The sequence below is a fragment of the Oreochromis niloticus genome, linkage group LG8 (assembly GCF_001858045.2).
Source record: "Oreochromis niloticus isolate F11D_XX linkage group LG8, O_niloticus_UMD_NMBU, whole genome shotgun sequence".
Lineage (NCBI taxonomy): Eukaryota > Metazoa > Chordata > Actinopteri > Cichliformes > Cichlidae > Oreochromis > Oreochromis niloticus.
Window position 1 is genome coordinate 6,989,713 of NC_031973.2, and position 19,216 is coordinate 7,008,928.

The 19,216-nt window shown below is 35.9% G+C and overlaps 3 protein-coding genes across 5 annotated transcripts in view; 1 reads left to right on the forward strand and 2 right to left on the reverse strand.

The window, feature by feature from the left end:
- LOC100691561 (interferon a3-like) lies at positions 1-1,128 on the forward strand. Its single transcript, XM_019362079.2, has 5 exons — positions 1-132; positions 247-330; positions 558-707; positions 801-896; positions 983-1,128. Exons 1-5 carry the CDS (start codon positions 1-3, stop codon positions 1,079-1,081), a joined length of 561 nt encoding a protein of 186 aa, XP_019217624.1. The 3' UTR covers positions 1,082-1,128.
- Positions 1,129-1,520: 392 nt separating this feature from the next.
- Positions 1,521-8,984, reverse strand: LOC100706679 (CD79b molecule, immunoglobulin-associated beta). The gene is made up of 5 exons (XM_003453373.5): positions 8,792-8,984; positions 5,868-6,179; positions 5,615-5,733; positions 4,085-4,138; positions 1,521-2,268 (listed from the first exon to the last, which is right to left on the reverse strand). Exons 1-5 carry the CDS (start codon positions 8,841-8,843, stop codon positions 2,179-2,181), a joined length of 627 nt encoding a protein of 208 aa, XP_003453421.1. The 5' UTR covers positions 8,844-8,984; the 3' UTR covers positions 1,521-2,178.
- A 2,611-nt stretch (positions 8,985-11,595) lies between these two features.
- The window catches only part of scn4aa (sodium channel, voltage-gated, type IV, alpha, a), a 30,954-nt gene continuing 23,333 nt past the window's right edge, over positions 11,596-19,216 (reverse strand). For all 3 annotated transcript variants that reach the window (XM_025909862.1, XM_025909861.1, XM_025909863.1), the window contains 5 exons: positions 19,085-19,138; positions 18,727-18,864; positions 18,462-18,566; positions 17,958-18,228; positions 11,596-17,860 (listed from right to left, as the gene is read on the reverse strand). In XM_025909862.1, coding sequence (XP_025765647.1) covers positions 16,569-17,860; positions 17,958-18,228; positions 18,462-18,566; positions 18,727-18,864; positions 19,085-19,138 — 1,860 coding nt within the window. In that variant the 3' untranslated portion in view covers positions 11,596-16,568. The remainder of the gene's footprint in view (positions 17,861-17,957; positions 18,229-18,461; positions 18,567-18,726; positions 18,865-19,084; positions 19,139-19,216) is intronic.

The following is a 19,216-nucleotide window of genomic DNA, read 5'->3' on the forward strand; positions in this document are numbered from 1 at the left end:
ATGATGAACAGGATTCTCTTTGCTTGCCTGTTTCTTGGTCTGTTCACTGTCGGCTCCTCGCTGAGCTGCAAATGGATGGATGATAAATTCAAACAGCACAACGAGGAGACTCTGAATCTACTTGATACCATGGTGAGTGCATTTCTTTTAATAGGCTTAAAATTTTGTTGAATTTTTAATTAAATGAAATTATTTAGGTTTAGTGTCTGCACTTCAACTCTAAGTCTGTTTCTGTGTGTGATCCAGGGTAACAACTCAACTAACACCACTGAGGTGGAGGACACCGTGGCCTTCCCTAATCATCTGTACCGCCAGGCATCAAAAGCATCAGTAAGTGAACCTCAGCTTTTCTCATTTTATCCTAGACTAATTTCTCCTTAAAGTAAAACAACGTAAAGGTTTTTAAATTTTCAAATATCAAATACAATCAAAAATTAAAATTCATAACCGTCATAACTTTAAGTTCTTATTATGCAAAACTCGGGTCTCAGTGTTCTGATATTTGTTCTTATTTTTCAATTTTTTTGAATTATAAAAACCTATGATTCTTCTTCCAGGCTGAGGATAAACTGGCTTTCACAGTTCAGGTTCTGGAGGAGGTGGCTGCCCTGTTTGAGGAGGATCACAGCTCTGCATCATGGGAGGACAGCACAGTGAGGAACTTTCTCAATATTGTCAACAAACAGGCTGAAGAGCTTCACTCCTGTGTAAGTTCACTTTCAGTAACACCACGACTGAGATCAATTATAGTGCTAACGTGGCTAAAACATATATTTAAATGACTATTTTTCCTGATTTAGATTGGGAGCCACAGTCACAAGAAGAAGAACTCACAACTGTATTTCAAGACAGAAATGTATTTCAAAAGGCTTTCAGATGATGTCCTAAAGAAGAAGGTAGGTCTTGATTATTTTTTAAAACCAATTCTTTAATTAAACGCCTCTGGAATACTTTACTAATGATAATATTGTTGTGTCTGTAGGGTCACAGTGCTGAAGCCTGGGAGGTGATCAGGAAGGAAACCAAAGCCCATCTCATGAGAGCAGAACAGCTGGCTTCATCTCTGCACACTGTCAACTAAAACCTGTCTGTTACAGGAAGGATGTGTTAATTTATTTATTTTTTAACTTATTTATCTACTAATTTATTTAATGATTTTTAAGTTGATTGTATAAGTGAATAGTTCATACAGGTAAACAGCATATGTTTATTTATTTATAAATTTACTTTAAACAGAACATTTTCTGTATTTTATATGTTGAAATCAATAAATATTTCCCATTTAAAAAAGAAAGTGGACATATTTTTATTCCTGCAAAATGAAGTAAACAGATGTTGCATTCCTGTTAAAGGAAGCATGTGTTAATTTATTTGATTCTTTTTATTTATTTATTTACTTATTTATTTACTGCATTTTTATTTATCATTGTCTTTTTAATCAAACATGTTGGTGATTAAAAAAAAGAAAATCATGTTTTCCATAGTTATAGGAAAAAATAAATTTCTTCAGCAAAGACAGATGTGTTTATTGTTTTTATTCATGTTAAACAAACAAAATACATATGTATATACTTAATCTTAACAAACAACTGAAAAATGAAAAAACGAGTAGGATGTTGTTTTAGTTCTTACTGACACAAGTTAGTCTTTGTTTTTCCACCACCCACAGGCTTCAAAATGTCATGTTAGTACAGTCAGTATGAAATTATCCATCCATCTACTTACGTAAGACTAATTTTTTAAGAGTCGTAAGGGGTGTGGATTCTGTCCCAGCTCACACTGATCAAGAGCAGGGGTACAACCCAGAGCCTGTGATAGACTGATAGACTGGGCTTTTACAGGACCACCTGATACACAATATAGTTTAAATAAACATCACCAGAAGCACCAAAAAGGTCCGCTGAAATATCAGCTTTTGGGTCTAAATTGCAGAAAGGCTTATTTACACTTTACGACAACAGATTAATTCAAAACAGTGTTACTAAACAGCACATCACATTAAAAAAATAGGGCAAGCATGCAGCTGCACATCTACGAACAAACCATGTATTGTGTTGTGAGAAAAAGGCACGTCTCCATTCTCAGTAAACTATTTAAGGACTTTACAAGTTGCAATTAAGAACATATTATGTGTCCTCATTCAGAGGCTTTAGCAGGTGAAAAGTAGTTGTGTGAGTCTCACTCCCACGGGGCCTCAGCTCCCTCAGCCTGAGCATACACGGAGAGTTCCTCATACAGACCTCCACCACATGTCTCGATCGCCAAGCCCTAAAAGACAGAAATAAGTCAGTTTTACTAACTTTACATGTGTCTAGATTTGAGGGCTCCTTCTCCCACTATATTATTAAAAAGATGATTAAACAAATGATGAAAATCCATTACATAGTTACTGTATATGTCTGGGCATACTGGCAGCTACAGTTTTTATTTGCATAGTTGGTGTTTCAGACATGACTCAGAGTTAAAAATGGGCTCCCGCTTAATGTCACTGCAGAATGACATTAACTCAAAAAGTAACAAAACATAACAACGTTTGCATGAACCTCAAACGCTACTGTTCTTCATTCATAATGCAAATTGGAGCTCAGCCCAACATCCTTACTTCATTTGAGTTAATGGATTTGACTTCATTTGTAGATGTACTTTATTAATGTATCTGTAATTGCTGTCTGAATACTAAGAAGTGTAACTGGGTATTCATTTATTTTTTTAATTAGTTTTACTTAATAATTTTGACCAATTGTTGTTCATATTTAACTTCAAATCCTTAGTTTGGCTCTGTTTAGGTCATTATTTTAGTTAAACTCTGTAAAGCTGTAAGTGTGGTTTCCAGTAGTTATATAACCTAGAACAGTGTACAGGTTTAGCTAACAAGGTTTTGCCATTGCCACTGACACTCCTATAGTGCAGTGTTCATATTCAGGGTTGTTCAAATCTTAATAAAACCAATGATGTTGTAACTAAGTGATGTATGGGTCACAGGACTGCAAGAAAAAGTGAGCTCACTGACTTTTAAAACATACTGTAAATACTGTGAAGGTGCAGTCTTACCTTCCTAGTAGTTCCCAATATCAACAAAGTGTTGATATTAGTAAGACTTCGAAATTCTGAATTACAGCCATGTTCGTTTGGTTAATTTGTGGGTTTGATTGATTTACATGACACATACTTTTTGAGACGTGCATGTTCAAAATAAAAGTTATAATTTCTCCCACTTAACCCTGTAAAGCCTGAAATATGAAATAATGAAATAAACTTTTTTTAAATGGACCTTAAATATTATTTTGCATATATGAGCTTTAATTTGTATCACATTTGCTGCATCCAGCATTTTATGTTATTTTCTTTCTCTTTTTTTGGCAATTTTTGCTTAAAAATACATTTACGGTTTTTTTTAAAAGGATTTTCAGGGGAAAACTCACACTGATGATGAAAAAGTCTCAAGAAAAAACACAAAGACTCATGTATTGAGTACGATAATTGAAGTTGATCTTGCTATTGTTATTATTATTATTTATTAACTTACACTTATGTACACTATTCTGGAGCCTTAGTAAGATTATAATTTATGACTATGTTTTTGCTATGTTGCTTTAAATAACTCTTCACTATATGAAAAGTCAACCAATCACAGTAAGACTACCTTCTACACTTTTGGTATAATTGATTTACAAACCGTTCTGTTTCTTGTGTAAGAGAGCAGCAGCAACAAAATCTATAAAATCCTTCAAATGTGTTATTATTAATGCAATAAACAAATGAAATACAAATTCAGCCAGCTAGATGTACTTTATTTATTAACTCAAATATAGGATGTGTATTCATACATTCAACAATAAACCTGACGGTAAATTTGTGGTTAGGAGCTCAGTGGTGCACGGAGATTGCGATTCCTGTTTTTTCGCTTGTCTATTGTGCTCCTGCATTTTTATGTAAAGTCACACAGCTGTGGTGTGTATTCACTGTGACATGTTTACACAAATGAGACCACACAGTGAAGCGTCACTGTAATATTTTTTTTCTTAAAGAAAGCCAGTGTCTTTCTTTTTTTCACTTTTTATTGTAAAACAAAGAGCTGACAAACCTCATAGATGTGATCTGTTTCCGGCTCCTCGTATTCGCTGTCTCTTTGTTCCCACTGTTAAAAAAGGAAATGGGGGTGTGGGTGGGGAGAATGAATGCAGTTAAAGAGCTGGTACCATCTTATTTAGAGACACATCGCACATAACACACAACGAAATAAATTAAAATGATATTTAAAGTTTTTTTTTTTTCTTCAAAATTTGTCTGTTTGCAGTAGGTGTTGTAAGCACCGGTCAACTCAAATAACTGTAGTGAAAATGACTAAAGCGTGTTTTGTTGTAGGTTATATTAAAAAATACAGTTGCAGTTGCTTCCCTGTGTTATAAAGACAAAAGCTAAATAAATGTTTGTAGAAAATGATTAACCTATTAAATGGCAACATAATTGTAGCTAACACTGTGATAACTCAAAAACTAGATTTAACTTCATGTATAGAATTAAACCGAGTAAGTACTATTTAATAAAATGTATGGATTTTCTTTTTTTAAATATCGGTGGAGATCACTGTCAGTTATTAATATCAACACACCTTTGGTAATTTTTGGTATGTTAGAGAACCTCTTATCTAATACATCTGTTTGAAACCTCCTATTATCTCCACTTCCAGTTTCGTGGGTGCTGGTTACAACATAGAATGAATGAAGGGAGCTGTAGCCCAAAAAATTTAATTTCTTGGGGCGCACATGTTTCCTCTGGCAATACTGATCATCTTTTTTAAGATGTATTACAGGTTTTATTTAAAGTAAAATGGATTCATGTGTGTATTAAGGATGTCAAAACATTCTAAGACACTTTATGGCATTGACAAGTTTGATTTCAGGCATAGCAATGATAACAGATTCTGACAAAGTGTTGTATAGGTAAAACTGGCTTACTTTTCAGAAAAATTTAAAGACATAGGTGTTGTTTTAATTTAAAAGCAGACATATATCAAGCAAGTGTAAATAGTTATTTTAGCTGTGTAACTCAATAGCTATCTCATGAGCACCTGGATGAAATGCAGCCATTTACTGTATAGTGGGAATGCCTAACCTAGATTGGTACTGATTGGTATCTGGCTGGCGCCTTAATAATCAGATACTTATCATTTCAACATGTCAGCTTTGATATTTGACCTACTGTTGATCTACTCTCTTCTTAATTAGATGATTTGCTGCCTTTCTTTTGTTTTCCTCTGGACTGTTTACAGAAAAATCAATGTAAAGCTGTTGCCTTCACCAGTGGGATACAAAGCATTTTACTCAGTGCACCACGTTGCATACACATTAAGCAAAGCGAAACGATCAGTTAGAAAGCCTTCCTGTTGTGAGGCTAATCATAGTAAATGCACATATTTTTCTCTACAGCCTTGACATTTCTTTTCTCTGCTTCTAAAGAAAAACCTCTAAATTTTCCTGAAATAAACCATATTAAAAAAAATTCTTGATCCAAAGAACCCTGCGTTCTGGTGAAGATTTGTTATGCAAGTTCTGCACAAAATCCTTTTTTGGAGCACACATTTGCCTCGAGTTTTGTTCATCGTGTTCCTCACCAGTTTTTGTTTACGTAGGAACAGAGCAGCGATGAATACAGCCAAAAGAAAACCCTGGAACACAATGAGACCGTCCTTCACGTTGCTCCTGTAGAGTGCCTTTTCCATCGCAACGGGTCCTGCACAGTGAAAAGATGTATGTCAGCTGTGCATTTTCATGAGCGAGTTGGTACATAATTAAAAATAAAAAATATGGTAAAAGTGCACTGTATTTTTAAAGATCTGCTGATGACATGCTGTTCCAGCTACTTACTGAAAACGTTTACTTCGGTTCCAGGTCCCTGTGTTTCATTTACCATGCAGTAGTACACGCCACTGTGCCTCATTTGTATCTTGGTGATGTAAAGATAGGCCTTTTGCATAAAACCATGGTTTTGAAAATTAATGTTGTCATCTATCAATGTCAATAGCGGTGTTTGCTCGTCTCCGATCTTGTTGGCCTTGAACCACTGCACAGTAGAATTGTCTTGTCGTGAGGATGAACAGTAAATGGGCACATTGGTGTTAACTGTCACACCATAGAAGCGGGGTTTCTGTCTGATCTGCAGTTTCTTGTTATCAGCAACTAAGCAGACAAAGAAAGGTTGAAAGACACTGTGACATAGTTATACCAGCAATTATCACACATTTCAAATGGACAAAATATACATTAAAAGGATTTTCTCATTGTGTATGCCACTTATGAGATGCTTGCTTTACAGAGAACAGTGATGTACGTAACCTCCTGGGACCCCGTATCCTCATATAGGGACATTGCATTAAGCCCTTTCTTCACCTTATACGTCATTCTAATGAATCATGTTTCGTCTTTTTGTTTGTTTGTTTGTTTGGTTGGTTGGGGGTTTTTTTGTGCCTATCCTGTTCGGCACTGTAGCGATCAGAATTATTGTCTGAAGGCCAAAAAAAAGGCCCAACAGATTTTTTTTAATCAAGTAGATCATTATTGGCCCATTAGATTGATTGGCATTATTTATTTTTAACTTTTAAGTTATTACAAACAGAACAGACATGACTGGGGGATAGGAAAGGGGAAGACAAAGACAAGAGAAGTTCAAGAAAAGGAGAGGGGAAAGAAAAACAGAGAGAGGGACAGTGAGACAAGACATTAAAAAGTCCACTGGATCACCTGCTGGAAGAAAAAAAAATACAGAACACCACAGTAGGGAGACCACAGCAACAACCTTGATAACTATAAGTAACAGTAAATAATAAATATTGAATGTTACCGAGCAGAACACAAGACCGACAATGCACAGTATGCTTTGAGGATGCAGCAAAGGAAGATATAGAGTGTGTCTATGAGCACCCATGTGTATACCTGTGTGCACACTTGTGTGCGTGAGTGCGCTTGTATGTAAAAGGTTTCTCCATTTAACTATCTGATAGAGGGTGTGGGGAGCCATAGCCCTGTCCCCCAGGACATGAAGCAGACATGGAGGAGATCCAGGTCCCAGACATCTAGAGGCCCTCCAGAGCGCGAGAGCCCAAGGAGGACCACCGGAGGGGCAGCTGCGCCATCCTCCTGGAAAGAGCTGAGGAGAGCCGCAGACTAGGGGTCACCTAGCAGCCACGGTGGTGAAGCTACAGGAGACTGCGGTGACGTGCCTGCAGGCCCTGTCGGCAGCCAGCCGCAGCAGAGCGAGACGAGCCCCAGGCCCAGAGGACCGAGGTCCCCCCTCCCCACAGAAGGGCCCAACTGAGCCACAGGTGCCAGGCCCCTGCACCTGAGTGAGTCAGTGCATACCTGAGTCCCCAGCCCCAGACACCGAGAACCACCAATGCACTGACGTCTGGGGGCATCAGCCACTGGCAGGGTAACCCCTAACCCTAACCCACACCTGGGGGGCTGAGATTTTGTACTTTTTCAAGTAATGTTAACTTTCTTGTTTTATCCTGTGAAATAAACCCATTGCCCCCAGATGAGGACATGTTTTTCTGTGAAATCATAAGGGCTTCCTGTTGAAAGAGGAAGCTTAGTTTGTATCATGAAGGAGCTAGCTAGGAGAAGTTAAAAATGCGTACTAAACAAGAGTTCAGGTCTCAAGAGGCTAATGCATGTGGAAACAAAAGATAAATGCCCTGTATCACTAATTATGAAAAATTTCGACATAAAAAGAGACAAACTTCAAGATGATGATGGAACCGAATGGTACACATGGTGGAGAAAAGTGCCATTGTTGTAAGGGACATTATCCACATTATTCTTTTACTCCATTATTCAGTTTATTCAGTCTAAAAAACATAACAAAAAGATGTTGCCAGATTTCCAGGTTTCATCTAAACTACAGTATAAATTACACAAACCATAACCATCAAACATAGGAAGGATTTTATGAATGTTGCTACAAAACAATCATTGCAGATAAGCTAAAATTAAATCGATAACCATTTCTATACTAATCCAAAAAGTTTAGAAAACAAAGTGAATAATTAACTTCCTTTTTGAAATGGTAATGCCAATGAAATGATAAATTGAATATCTTTAGATTGAGGAGTAGAAACCATAAGATCAGAAGACACTATTGCACTATTTTCTCAAATACTATGGAGTAATGATAAATCAGTTAATGTAAATAAAGGCCTTATTATCCACTGATATTGAAAATAATCCTTATTTGTGTCCCAAGACATGTATACATGCATGTATGAGGATATCATATTTGTTTGCTTTTAATGTTTACAACACATAAATATCAGATGCTTTTTTCTTTTATTTGCTATTTCTATATTCATTCTTTAAATTAGATTACAAGTTATATGTAAATAAAGCAATGGAAACTAAGAACTGAATAACTTGGAGGTGCATGTGTGATATTTATTTACTATAAAATTATAAAGGACTTCAATTCATCAACATGACAATAATCTTATAGTCTTTGTTTCAGAAGAAAACTTCCTCTTTTCCCCAGATGGGCAGGAAGTAATGGTGCTGCAGAGTCAAAAATAACATGCAAAACACTAGTAGGCAGTGTAGTTGTGGTTTAACAGTTATAAAAAATACAATTAAAAGACTGCATGAGGTGTTGTAAATTGCCAGTACTGTACTTTACTGAATTATTTTGGTGTACTGGCACTGTGAGTTAATATATATAGCACTCAAACTGGTATTTTTCCTGTATTGGTTTCATTTTTCAGTCACAAAATCGTGTTGATTATATTCCAAAAATTTCCATTTACCTGACAGACTGATTAACACAAGCCCCCAGCATCCAGCTAGCATCCAGCGCATGATGTCCTCAAAAAGAAGAGAAATACGCTTCAGATGCCGACTCCACAGCTGTATCTGAGTTTTTCTGCAGGTCTAAAAGTGTTGTGAACGAAGATGAAGTGTCTGCATCAGTGGGTGTACAGTCTGTCTTCTGTCACCATGCAGGCAGGCAAATAAGAGGAAGAGAGCTCTATCGTTGAACCAAAAAAACAGCCCACACTTTTAGCGTCAGTAACACGAATGATTAAATGTTCCATTTTTAGGGACAGATGAAACAGCATTATTAAGCTAAACATTAAGGTTATGATTAGTGATATTACAGCCAATATAATATCATAGTTTCAATATTGATACCAAGAAGATGTTTTTAGATACCTTAGATTTCAAAAGAAAGCCTTTATGGTCAACAAACCAAAGCAGATCATTTTTAAACATTAAATTCCTTAAAAAAAAAAAACATTTACAAGATACAGTATGCAAAAGAAGATACTGTACTGTGCAAAAGTCGTTGAGACTTTTCAACCCTTGTTTGTTTGTTTGTTTGCTTCCAATGAGTCAGATTTGTCTTTAGCAGAGGTCTTTAGCAACAATTCTCCAGGCTTGGAGGACTAAAGTTTCTACAGTTTTTAAACCACTCAACACTGAACTATGAATCATTCCAGCATAAAAATGGCACCTACTGAAATTTATGAACTACTTCACAAACAACTTGGCAAAGAACCCATTTTAAATGGTCACTTCAGACCGAAAACACCCAATTTACAGAGACCTGAAAACTTGGCATATTTTGGCATAGTGTGCAGTGTAGCCTTAAAAAAAAATGAGGTAACTGGACAAGTGGAGGACACAAGTGGCAGGTTTTAAAAACAATACATATCTGTGGTAAATGAGCAGTAACTGAAAGTTATGTATGAAAAATAACAAATAAAAATCGACCAATGACCTGAAACAGGGCCTGAGAGATACACCTGGGCTTTCAGTTGATCCATATATATATACAGTTTGCCAAAGCTTCCTCCGAAATGCTCTGAAAATCAGTGGCAAGAGGTGACAAATCAAGTGACAAATCCAAATTTGTCCAAAAGGGAAATAGTGGCTATTAAAGTACCTATCATTGCCTTTTGGTAGTTATTTTATATGATAAATTAGCACCAGACAAATAAAAGTATATATGACCAGAGAAATTAGTGACACATTACACAAGCATGGTTGTTAATTTTTTAGGTTACTATGATATGCTCATTTAACCCTCATTACATTTATTTTAAATAGCTGCCATAAAATAGTAGTTCATAGTTTTGTATAGCAGAAAAGCATCAAGAAATGACTATCGGGTATCAGTAACTAACTACCTGTAATCAGTTATATTAAACTGATTACAGAGAACCTTTATATACTCATCATTTTAACCAGGCTTGCAGTATTATAGCATACTCCTCGTGTTTAATCTGTCTCTGTTGTCTGTCTTGCAAAAATCAGGTATTTAATAAGTAGTTTGTCTAATGTCTGAATTTTTAATTATGAATGAACATAGACTCACATCTAACTTGCCAAATTTTGAGTTCAAGTGAAAATAGCAGGCTTTTTTAGACTTTAGTTAGCCTAAAGCCGTTATTTTTGCATATAGAAATCTGAATAACTGTGACTATAACTGTAAACCAAAGCTTCCTTTTGGGCATAAACACCCAGTGGTGTTAGATAGAAAACCATCTATCATTTCTTACAGGATCGTTTGGTCAGTTGCACTAATACATGGAGTGGTGGTTCTTAAAACTAGACGGAGATTTTAAAAAACACAATGTTATTGTTTTGGGGGGATTGAAATGCAAAGGCACGCACGTCTTCTGCCAGTGAAGGCCATGCCAGTCCCCTCTCTGTGCCTTGTGTCACACGAGCTAAACTAATGGGTAAGAGTTGGAGGATTGTTTGTGCTTTTATAAGTTATGAACTTATGAAAAAGAATAAAAAATAAATGTACTGTTGGATTAAAATCAGCTCAAAACATCTGATCATCTCAGTCTTCGTTAATTTTAGTCCTTTCCACTACACTCAAAGTTGTCAACCCGACAAGTATCAGGAAGCTTTAATACAGACGTGTTTTGGGAGTGGAATGCCTAAATGATATTAAAATGATGTGCATAGTAATAAATGTTCTGAACTTCTGAATGCCACCCATGTTATAATGATATAAAACTAAAACTAAGACTGAAACTAATAAAAAACTAAACTGAAACGACCAAATCAACTCTGGAAACTAACTGAAACTAAAGTGAACTGAAAATAAAAAATGGAATATACAGTTAAAATAAATAAACAAACTAAGAAAAATATAAACCTATAATAATATAAATATATGAGAATGAGAATGTCGTGCTGAACACGAGGTATTTGCAGGATATTGTCATTATGTGGCTCCGTACATCCCCAAAGAGCTTTTAGCATTGCTATGGACTCTCGATCTTGTTATGCAACATAAAGTTCCAGTCAAGAGTGAAGTTTTCAGGTCAGCCAAGCTGATCTCATTTCCCTAATTTTCAAAGCTGATAAACTCCACACAGCACAGTCCTCGATATTTGCGTATTTTATCACCTATCACAATCTGTAAGGAAGAGATAAAAAGCTTCTTTCAAGAAGTATGTAATAACTAGAAATACTGTACCTCTCTTAAAAGAAAAGAAATATTTCCAAAAAGATTTGCAATGCTTAGGGTGTCTAACCTTTACATTTTTATAAGAAATGGTGGCTGCTATTGTTTGCAAAGCTGAAGTGAAAATAACATTTATTTAATCAATCAAAAGTAAAATGCAAGCACAAAATCTACAAAATTAAATGTCATTTGGTGTTTGGCTCTTAATTGTGACAGACCAATTTACAATTTTCTAATTGTTTGATGTAAAAATTCTGGATTAACCCTACTTGTTAAAAAAATGTTATCAACCTTAACCATTTTGGTTTACTAGACATTAGGACCTAAAGAAAAAAACAACCCAAAAAAGAGTAGCATTGAAAACCAGGTGGCAAAAAACAGGCACTAGAAACATGCATTTGCAGAGGTGATCTCCAGCTGGGTGAGGCAGAATGAAATGACATAAAATGCAAATAAATCAAAAATCCCATCGTCCCACTTCATGTCAGAAACAGGGTGTTTTTTAATCTACTGACACTCACGCTTGAAAAAGTCACTGAATGCATATTTTTCAACATAGAACCTGCTATCAAGTTAAGGCCTCGTTTAATCCCCTGTTAATAAAAATGGTTTGTCCATTAAAAAAAACAAACACATTGCACATGTTTAACAGTTGTAAGTTGTTTTTAAGGAGGTAAAAGTAGAGCTCTCGAAGTGTTGCTCCTTGGTAATGAGGTTTTTTTAATGTGCTTTTTCTTACTCATTAACCTACATTTCTTATAATTATGCAAAAAGATGGACACTCATAGACATACAGATTAATGTAAAGCATAGATCATTAAAAAGTCTGACTATAGCTGCTACCCAGTGGCTTTTTTAAAGAGTAAAAAGTCACTACATTGTGCTCTCTTGGTTGTTTTCCATCTTCAGTTTTTAGTGTGGCCTGTCGACCTCTCCACCAGCAGAGGGCTACAGTGCATCAATGCAATTTCACAGACAAGACAAAGTAATAACTGACAACGTGATCGCACAGCCTACTTTTCCTTACAATAGCTATTTTATTCTAACAATATAGTTTTAAAATAACAAAATGATATAAATGTACAGTTCAGAAGGAAAAAAGAAAAAAGTATGTACAAGCAACATTGTAGGTGATTGTAGGTTGTACCAGCAAAGCTCCCCATGTGTCTTTTCCTCCAGTAGAAATGTAAACAAAAAGAGGACACTGTCTTGTGAATATGACTGTCCCATCAGAGGACACTATAGATGAGTGGTGCAGCAGTGTCTCAGTCTCACATAGGAGTCCGGATGGTCACATTACAGTCTCCTGACAGGAAAACTGCCATGCTGTAGCAGCAGGATATGACAAGAGAGACCCCTTGTGGAGGAAACATTCATAATTTATGTACCTTCTCCAAAGATGACATTGGAACAGTGTCAAACTCAAATGAAAATAGACATCTTATTGCCTATTGTTAAAAAAAACACAAGCTAGAAAACTGTAAAAGTGCATATGTTATTCATGTATATACAGTACTGTGCAGAATGTAAAGGGGCATCTGATCAGATATCAACACCTTTTGTGTGTCAAGAACTACATGAAGAGAAAAAAACGAGAAAGCCTAAATCCACAAAACAGTCAAGGAAAGTCTTTAGGATCCTTGGGACAACCTACCTGTGCAAATTAAAATGAAAAAATAAAACAATAATAATAATAATAGTACATGACAAAGTACCAAAGAGGAGCGGTACCTTTTATTTGTGATTTTATTTGATTTTTTTTCATGTTTACTGCACTTTAAATGAAGTTTATTGCTAAATTTAAAAAAATATGTTTATATAAAATTACTTTTAAAACTGCCTGCAAGTTTTACACAGTACCATATATTTAAAGTAAGACATCATAATTTCTATTAAGACTTAGACAAAAGCAAGAGAATTAATCTTTATATGACTAGATCCACTGCAGGGTTTCTTGTAAAAAGATCTGATTAACTACATTTTGGAAAGTGGCACATTTTTTTTTTTTTCAACCATTCAATGTGTGTGCCTTGCATCTTGTGATCTAACCTGAGACGAAACTTCCTTTTAATGCACAGCAAGTAAGTATGTGCTTAGCAGTTCTCTAATGCAGCCACATTAACATAAAAACATCACATTGTAAGTTTACAGGCAATGTTCAAACCTGAATGCTGAAAGGGAAATCCAGCAATGAAATGGCCAAACATGGCTGATTTAAGTTTTGAGAACATCTGAAATCTGAAGGGACCAAAAAATATAAATATAAACATGCATACAGTGTATGAGTGGGAAATAACCTTTGAAATCATTCAGTGGAGTGCAGTTAACTGCTCTTATTTGACTTGGAGGGACATAAATAGTCCAATATAAAGTGGGCCTGTCTGAATGAGCCTGTTAGGAACAGATGCTAACTATATTAGCCACACCACGGGGGCTTAGTTAACCCCATTGTTAACTAATAAGTAGTTTCACAAAAAGAGACTGACAATGAGATCCAGGGACCCTATTTTATAGCAATTTATTTGCCTGTGTACAAAACAGATTCCCCATAGAAAGTCATCTGGTATCTAATTAATAATAAAACACTAATATTAGTCTTTTATACTCTTTACCTTCTGATAACATGAATTATGATTAATTACTACTTTTAAAATCCAAGCTCAAAATCCATCTGTTTTAAACCCCTTTTTTCCTGTCATTAGATTTAGACTCATTTTTTTTATATGCTTTTATATTTCTCTTTTTTATTAGTTTTTGTTCATCTATTGTATGGTGTCCTTGGGTGTTTTAAAATGTGCTGATAAATTGATAAATACAATTTATAATAATAATAATAATAATAATAATAATAATTGTTATTATTATTATTATTATTATTATCATCATCATCATCATCATCATCATCATCATCATTATTGTTGTTGTTGCTGTTAAACCTAAATGAAATAACATGGCTATCATGATAAAGTAGTGATTTGTGCATATTACCATATAAAATATTCTGTTGGGACTGTTAATAGAGCTGAAATGATGTCATATTCAGAAAAAAAGAAAGCATATCGTGAGTTCTTTAACTGTAAGGACACTATGAAATAATTTTAAACTGTATACTAAACTCTAATTATATAAAGACAAAAATGATCAGTGCATTAATTGCTAAGCCCAAATAAAAGCTTCAACTATAATATGCTTTAAAATACATTTACATTCTGAACTGAAATATGTTCAGAAACTTTGCTCTTATATGGCAGGGGGCTGGGTCTGTGATCCAGCATTTTTGTGTTATTTTGTATTTTCTTTGCTTCTTATATATTGAGATAATGTTAAGTTCTAGTATTATTAGCTTGTTTTAGTTGAGTTTATGTTTCGTCTCTGTCTCCTGATATGAGTGTTTTCCTGTCCTCTGTGAAGTCTGTCATTTGTAATGTCTTTGTGTTCACGTTGTCAAGCTTGTGTTGTCTTGTCTACGTTCTGTTGTTTCCTGTTTTACTTTGAAGGGTCTGTGTTCCATGTTCAGTGTGTTTAGTTGTACTTCCCCTGTTGCATTCAGATTCATTTGTGTCAGCTCGTTATCCCCAGGTGTTTCCACTTCCCTCATTATTATCATTATTATTATCCTGTGTATTTAGGTCCTCTGTCGGTCTCTGTTCAGTGTCGGGTTATCTGATTGTCTAGCATCATAGACTTCAAGTCACAGGATTATTTTCAAGCTTTGATTCATGTTCATGTTTTTCATCATAGTTTTTGCAATACATCTGTTCTGATTCATGTTCACATCCCCTGTCATATTTTTCATGTTATTGTTAGCTTATCTCAATTTAGGTTTTGCCTTTGTTTTTGTTTCTGTTTTTTTTTGTTTGTTTGTTTGTTTTCTTCCCACTAGAAATTTACCATAAAACAGATTCTAGTCCACAGTAATGTTTCAGCCTACAGTAAAGTCTAGCATATTTTCATTGGATAATAAAGGCTAAAATAAATATTAGATCTTGTATTTCTGTTAAACTGAAAGAAATCATATTTTACTGTTTCATTATTTTTGAATTGTGCATTAAATCACAATTTTCCTTGACCAATTTTGTTAATGTTTATGTTTCTATGAGGGAAAGTCAATATATATTGAGGGGTGTACGACAAGGTATGTTCAGACTTCAACCAGAGTTTTTAGTGTCACTAATGTGACCCTCTTTTAACCCGGATAGGTTAGGTATAATTAGCTGTAAGTGTTGTGTTTTCAAAAGTTCTTTTAATGAAATATGATTCTGAGCTGAGAGGATATTATTTTAATACCAGCTGAGCCATAGACTATTATTAGCCTTATACCCCAATCTAATTGCAACAGCGCAAACTTCAAGCTTCGCATTGCCACGAGAATTAGCACACGTTAATTTGATGATGCATGAAATGTATATATATGATTTCATGTTTATTCCTTCATTATCGTTCATCAATATCATGATGAAATATAGTTTGAAGTTTCAGACCTCCTATGTGTAACTGACGAGAACGGTAAAACACATATATTCACATGTGGATTTACAACATTAGCAGTTTTCTGGTGTGTTCTTCTCATCACATTTGTTATTTTTGTTTGATTTTGCTGTAAGAATTGTTATGTGATTTATAACCCTCCTGTTCCTCCCTACTGAAGCAAGGCAATTTGTTTATTTTGTGCAGAAGAAGAGTTAGACAAGGCATCAAATCTCCCTGAGCCTGAAACAGAAAACTGGGGTTAACAGAGAAAGTTGGTAACCACCACTTGTGAACCACCACCACCAACTGAACTCCCTAAAACTGAACCTTTAGGTTTTGTCAAGGCAGTTAACGCACACTTTTGCACACAAAACCCCTGTTATTTTGAACCTGCTTGGCAGTACACACTTCAGTTTCACTTTCAATACCCGAGAAAATTAAATATAGCATGAAAAAAAGAGGAATAGATTCTTAAGTTTAGGGATAAAAACTGAAACATCAGTTAGCCTCTTCTTTATCTAGAGTTAAAAAGCATATCAGCGACACTTATACATTAACAAGAACAGTTTCCATCACTGGTAAAAAAAAAAAATAGAGGGAAGAGATAAATAATTATATTATGCAGTTTACTATACAACTGACTCTCTCAGGTTTGCTTGTAGAGTCAAGAGGTGCTGGTTGGGGGCAGAGTGCAATAAAACCTCACTAGTGACTTCTACAGGAACAACAACAATATTTTGCTCAGGGGTTTCTGGACACCACCGTGCATCTCTGTAATGTGACAGTGCCTCAGGATTAGAGGGCTGTTGTCTTGCCAAAGTTTCTAAAGCAGCTTGCTCCATTTCCTCAGCAAGCTCTGCATTACTCCCATAGAGAACCCCTAACCTTCGTGCAAGCAACCCTTCTTTTTCTGGTGGATCGTCACCTTCTTTCTTTCTCCCCATCTTCTTAGATCGATGCATAAAAGCTGCATGGCATAAGCAGCGCCTCAGAAGATGGCTGCGGTAAGCCCTCTGAATAACCACAGCAGCTCTCTGCTCTTCTTTGTGGCGCACCGTTGTGATAACTGGTGCAAAGGTGTCTTTGCTATCCTTAAATTTTTCCTCAGTGCTATTCCGTATTGCTTCCATCTCCACTGTGTCTCCCAAGATCAACTGAGTGACAGCCATCAACACATCCAAGTAGTGGATCTTATCTCCAGCAACCAAGGGGAGATCCATTTCAATCAGTTGGAACAGGTTGGGTTTGGCAACCTTCAGTGGCTCCTGCAAGGTATCGCAAAAATCTGAGAGCTGGCTATACTCAATAAACTGAGTTCCATCAATGTCAAATTTCTCCCATGTCTCATTGAACATCTCAAAGTCGTCCTCGCAGAGTGGATCACTGCTTTCCTCCTGTGCCACATTGAAGTTCTCCAAGATGATCGCGATATACATGTTGACCACCACCAAGAATGAGACGATGATGTAACTGCAGAAGAACATCATGCCCATGCCAGGGCTTCCACAATTGCCCTTTACATTCGTGCCAGGATGCTCAAAATCTGGATCACAGTCTGGAGGCTCCCGGTTCAGCATCGGAAGTAGAAGTCCATCCCAGCCTGCAGATGTTGTAATCTGGAACAAGCAGATAATACTTCCTCCAAATGTTTCAAAATTAAATATATCATCAATCCCAGCCTCCTTTTTGACATAGGCAAAGTTTGACATCCCAAATATAGAGAAAATGAACATATTGAGGAAGAGTAGGAGACCAATATTGAATAGAGCAGGTAGGGACATCATCAGGGCAAATAGAAGCGTCCGAATGCCCTTAGCTCCTTTAATAAGACGTAGAATCCTGCCTATCCTGGCCAGTCTGATCACCCTGAAAAGAGTTGGTGACACAAAGTACTTCTCAATTAGGTCTGAGAGCATCGTACCTGGAAGAAAACACACAGAAAAGCAACAATGTATCAATATATCTGCCAGACCAAATTAGCAATTCACAGCTGTACTTTTAAATCATTAATTACCCACCAGCTATTGACAAGATGACCACGACAAAATCAAAAATGTTCCATCCATTGGTGAAGTAGTACTGCCGCAGGGCAAAGACCTTCAACACACACTCTCCAGTGAAGACCACAATGAAAGCCACGTTTAGCTTAAAGAGGAAATCCTCCTTCTCTGCACTTTGGTCATCTGTTTCCACCATCATAGACACCATATTGAGGCAAATGAGGACCATAATGAAGATGTCAAAGAATTGTTGACTGATGAAGTCAAACACTATGCCCTGGATTAGGTTCTGTAAAGGAGAGGAAGTAAATCGAGAGCAGTGAGGAACAGAAATACAAATCCAGGAAAGTCATTTGGCTCATCTGTTAACACAAGTAGTGTGCAGAAAAGGTGAACATGCATGCCGACATGAAGCATCATTACTTCTGATGATGTCATTCATACATGCAAGTTTTCCAGTCTTGGACTGAACAACGTAACGCATTGCTAATACAGAAAACTAAAATAATCATAATGTCTTACCGTTGGACGAGGAATTGGCTTCTGTGGCTTCTTGGAACCAAGTTTCTTCATGGCTTCATAGTACTTTTTCTGTTCATCAGTCATAAAGATGTCTTCATCTCCAAAGTGCGGAAAAAGCAGAATTCAAACGTAATTATAGGAATTTAAATAATGTCACAAGTCTATGTGGTTTAAAGTTATAAAATTGTACACTTGAAATTAAGAAAGAAAACACTCAATGCTTTTGCACAGGCACTATTTCAGATGAACAAAGTCTTATACTTATCTTTTTCTTTTGCTGACTAAAGTTGTCAATAATGACACCAATGAAGAGGTTAAGTGTGAAGAAAGCGCCAAAGATAATGAAGATGACAAAGTACATGTACATGTAGAGGTTGATTTCATAGGATGGTTGCTCTTCAACCTAAGCAGAAAAAATACAGGTGAATAAATGCCTAATCATTATCATTTGCTCAGGTACAGGTTACAAGATTTTCTTCATTTGATTTTAGAATGTAGGGTTGCAATGCATACATGCACTTCTAAGGAAATAATTGTAATTGGATTCATAGTAGTGATGTATTGCCCCAGATGAGGATTCCTTTATGCAGTGCACCAGAACTTCAAAGATACGAAATGATTACCTCTCTTGAGTCAACAGCAGCATACATGATGTCCATCCAACCTTTAAAAGTTGCCTGCAGTCAGTGAAAACATTCATTTAAAATATGTATCAGTAAATATGACTACTAATTTTCTTTAACTCAAACAAAACA

What these genes read in the sequence shown, in the direction of transcription:
- LOC100706679 (XM_003453373.5), bottom strand. Translation starts at nt 8,843, where the DNA reads ATGCGCTGGATGCTAGCTGGATGCTGGGGGCTTGTGTTAATCAGTCTG. An exon ending in TGTGTTAATCAGTCTGTCAG is followed by an intron (nt 6,180 to 8,791) that starts GTAAATGGAAAT and finishes TTGTCTGCTTAG; the next exon opens with TTGCTGATAACAAGAAACTG. An exon ending in AACCGAAGTAAACGTTTTCA is followed by an intron (nt 5,734 to 5,867) that starts GTAAGTAGCTGG and finishes TTCACTGTGCAG; the next exon opens with GACCCGTTGCGATGGAAAAG.
- LOC100691561 (XM_019362079.2), top strand. Translation starts at nt 1, where the DNA reads ATGATGAACAGGATTCTCTTTGCTTGCCTGTTTCTTGGTCTGTTCACT. An exon ending in TGAATCTACTTGATACCATG is followed by an intron (nt 133 to 246) that starts GTGAGTGCATTT and finishes TGTGTGATCCAG; the next exon opens with GGTAACAACTCAACTAACAC. An exon ending in ATGATGTCCTAAAGAAGAAG is followed by an intron (nt 897 to 982) that starts GTAGGTCTTGAT and finishes TTGTGTCTGTAG; the next exon opens with GGTCACAGTGCTGAAGCCTG.